A 1,855-nucleotide genomic window follows, 5' to 3' on the forward strand; every position below is an offset into this window, starting at 1 on the left:
GGGGAAAGAGCTGTAATCTCATTCACTTGGAAATGGAGATAAGCTCAAGCCTCCTTGGGCCCATGACAAATTTAAGTTATTTTTGTATGTCATTTTTTCTTCCTCCACTGTTGCTTGAAGGCGTTGCAGTTTTCAAGAAATACCCCTCCTCCTGGATAGGATGCTAGTCTATTGCAAGTTTTGGCCGTGAGTGTAAATAAAACATTTTATCAATCATGCTGCAAGCAGTACCATAATTTCACCCCCCCCCCCCAAAACCACTATTAGCAGCTGCTCACCTATTGAGCAACAAATGTGGCAAGGGAGATAATTCTGTCTTGGTGACTGAAAGTAATTCCTTATCCATGTTTCTCACATAACATCCACTTAACTCACCAACAATCATTTCACTCTCTCACTGTTGTGAATATAAAATCTTTGATTTACATTTTCCAAAATTTTCCAAAAATTCAGGAAATAAATTACTGCACACTGTAACGTGGTTAGCGTTTGGAAGGGTATCCAAATGTAAAAATAGTGCCAAAACGATCGTTTACAAAATCCTCATGCCGTAACCCCTATATACTAATAGGTTATAGAGCACTCACTTATTCATTTGGTTCTGTTATTAACTTCATATTTTCAGTGAGTCCTCCTTTGTAGGAAGGGATTAATTGTATATCATTAATTTTATCTTACAGGATTATCTTTGTGTTCCACAAAAACAACAATGCTTATTTCAAAGCTAAAGTACGTCCCCCAAGGCTTGACGGTCGACGTATTGGTCTTTTTGCTACAAGAGCACCATACAGGCCTAACCCGATTGGACTTACACTTGCAAAAATAGAGAAGATTTCTGGTAAAATGTTTGTTTTATTGTTTTTTTTTTTTAACACTTTTGAAGCCATCACATTCACTTTTCTATGCTTGTATGAGTCGGATGGAGCTTATTTGAGGTTTGTCCTTGTGGAGGATTGGAAATGAATGACACTGCTTGTATCACAGTGACACTCATTTACGACTATCACACTATGTCAAGACAAGAAGACACACACACACATCACATGCACGCACACACACAACAACACACGCTCGCGCAACAGACTTCTTTCAATTTCTGTCCATCAGATCCACTCACAAAGCCTTGGTTAGCCTGGGGTTGTAGAAGACACTTGCCCAAAGTGTCACACTGTGGGATTGAACCCAGATCAATATGGTTTAGAAGTATGGACTGTTTTGTAGGTAGTTTTATTCCTGTTATGGTGTTAAAGTTGATCCGTTGTGTGTTTTTGATTTTGTTGTCTTTCTTGGCATTCCATGACCCTAGTATTAGAGGTATTGGAATGGGAGAGACAAGAGAGTTTATAAATGATAGGAAAGCTTGGAGAGTGTTTGTGGACGGATGAGTGAATTTGATGTTGCTCAAAGGGATACGGAACCAGCATATGCAGTTGGGCCCCGCTGCTAATATTGGGGGTTGCATTCTACACCTTGATCCAAGCATAGGATGGGGTGACCCCTTCAAGCTGGGAAATGAATGGAATGCCTGGTGTGTGTCTTGTTGTGGCTACCCCGCTTCTAAAAAAAAATTGGGCAATAGGCCTGGGTATATGATGTGATATAACTCTTCACATCTACCTTATTCAAATGCTTTCACATTTTTTTTTTAATTACAGGTGCCAGTATCCATTTTTCTGGGATTGATCTTTTAGATGGAACTCCAGTATTGGATGTGAAACCTTACATACCACAATATGACTGTCCCCTAGGTGCTTCTCATGAGTCTGTGGAGAAAAGCAATCCTTCATCACATTATCATTCCGCAAGCAACCAGTCCCCTAATGTTCCTCCTTGTCCAAGTTCTAACTTTAACCAA

At 39.7% G+C, this 1,855-nt stretch overlaps 1 protein-coding gene across 1 annotated transcript in view; it reads left to right on the plus strand.

Moving 5' to 3' along the window:
* Window positions 1-1,855, plus strand: part of LOC106877524 (tRNA (adenine(37)-N6)-methyltransferase) — a 9,100-nt gene that overhangs the window by 5,941 nt on the left and 1,304 nt on the right. The window contains exons 2-3 of the mRNA XM_014926451.2: window positions 681-838; window positions 1,656-1,850. Of these exons, the coding sequence (XP_014781937.1) occupies window positions 681-838; window positions 1,656-1,850 (353 nt within the window). The remainder of the gene's footprint in view (window positions 1-680; window positions 839-1,655; window positions 1,851-1,855) is intronic.

Source organism: Octopus bimaculoides, chromosome 24 (assembly GCF_001194135.2).
Source record: "Octopus bimaculoides isolate UCB-OBI-ISO-001 chromosome 24, ASM119413v2, whole genome shotgun sequence".
In the NCBI taxonomy this organism is placed as follows: Eukaryota; Metazoa; Mollusca; class Cephalopoda; order Octopoda; family Octopodidae; genus Octopus; species Octopus bimaculoides.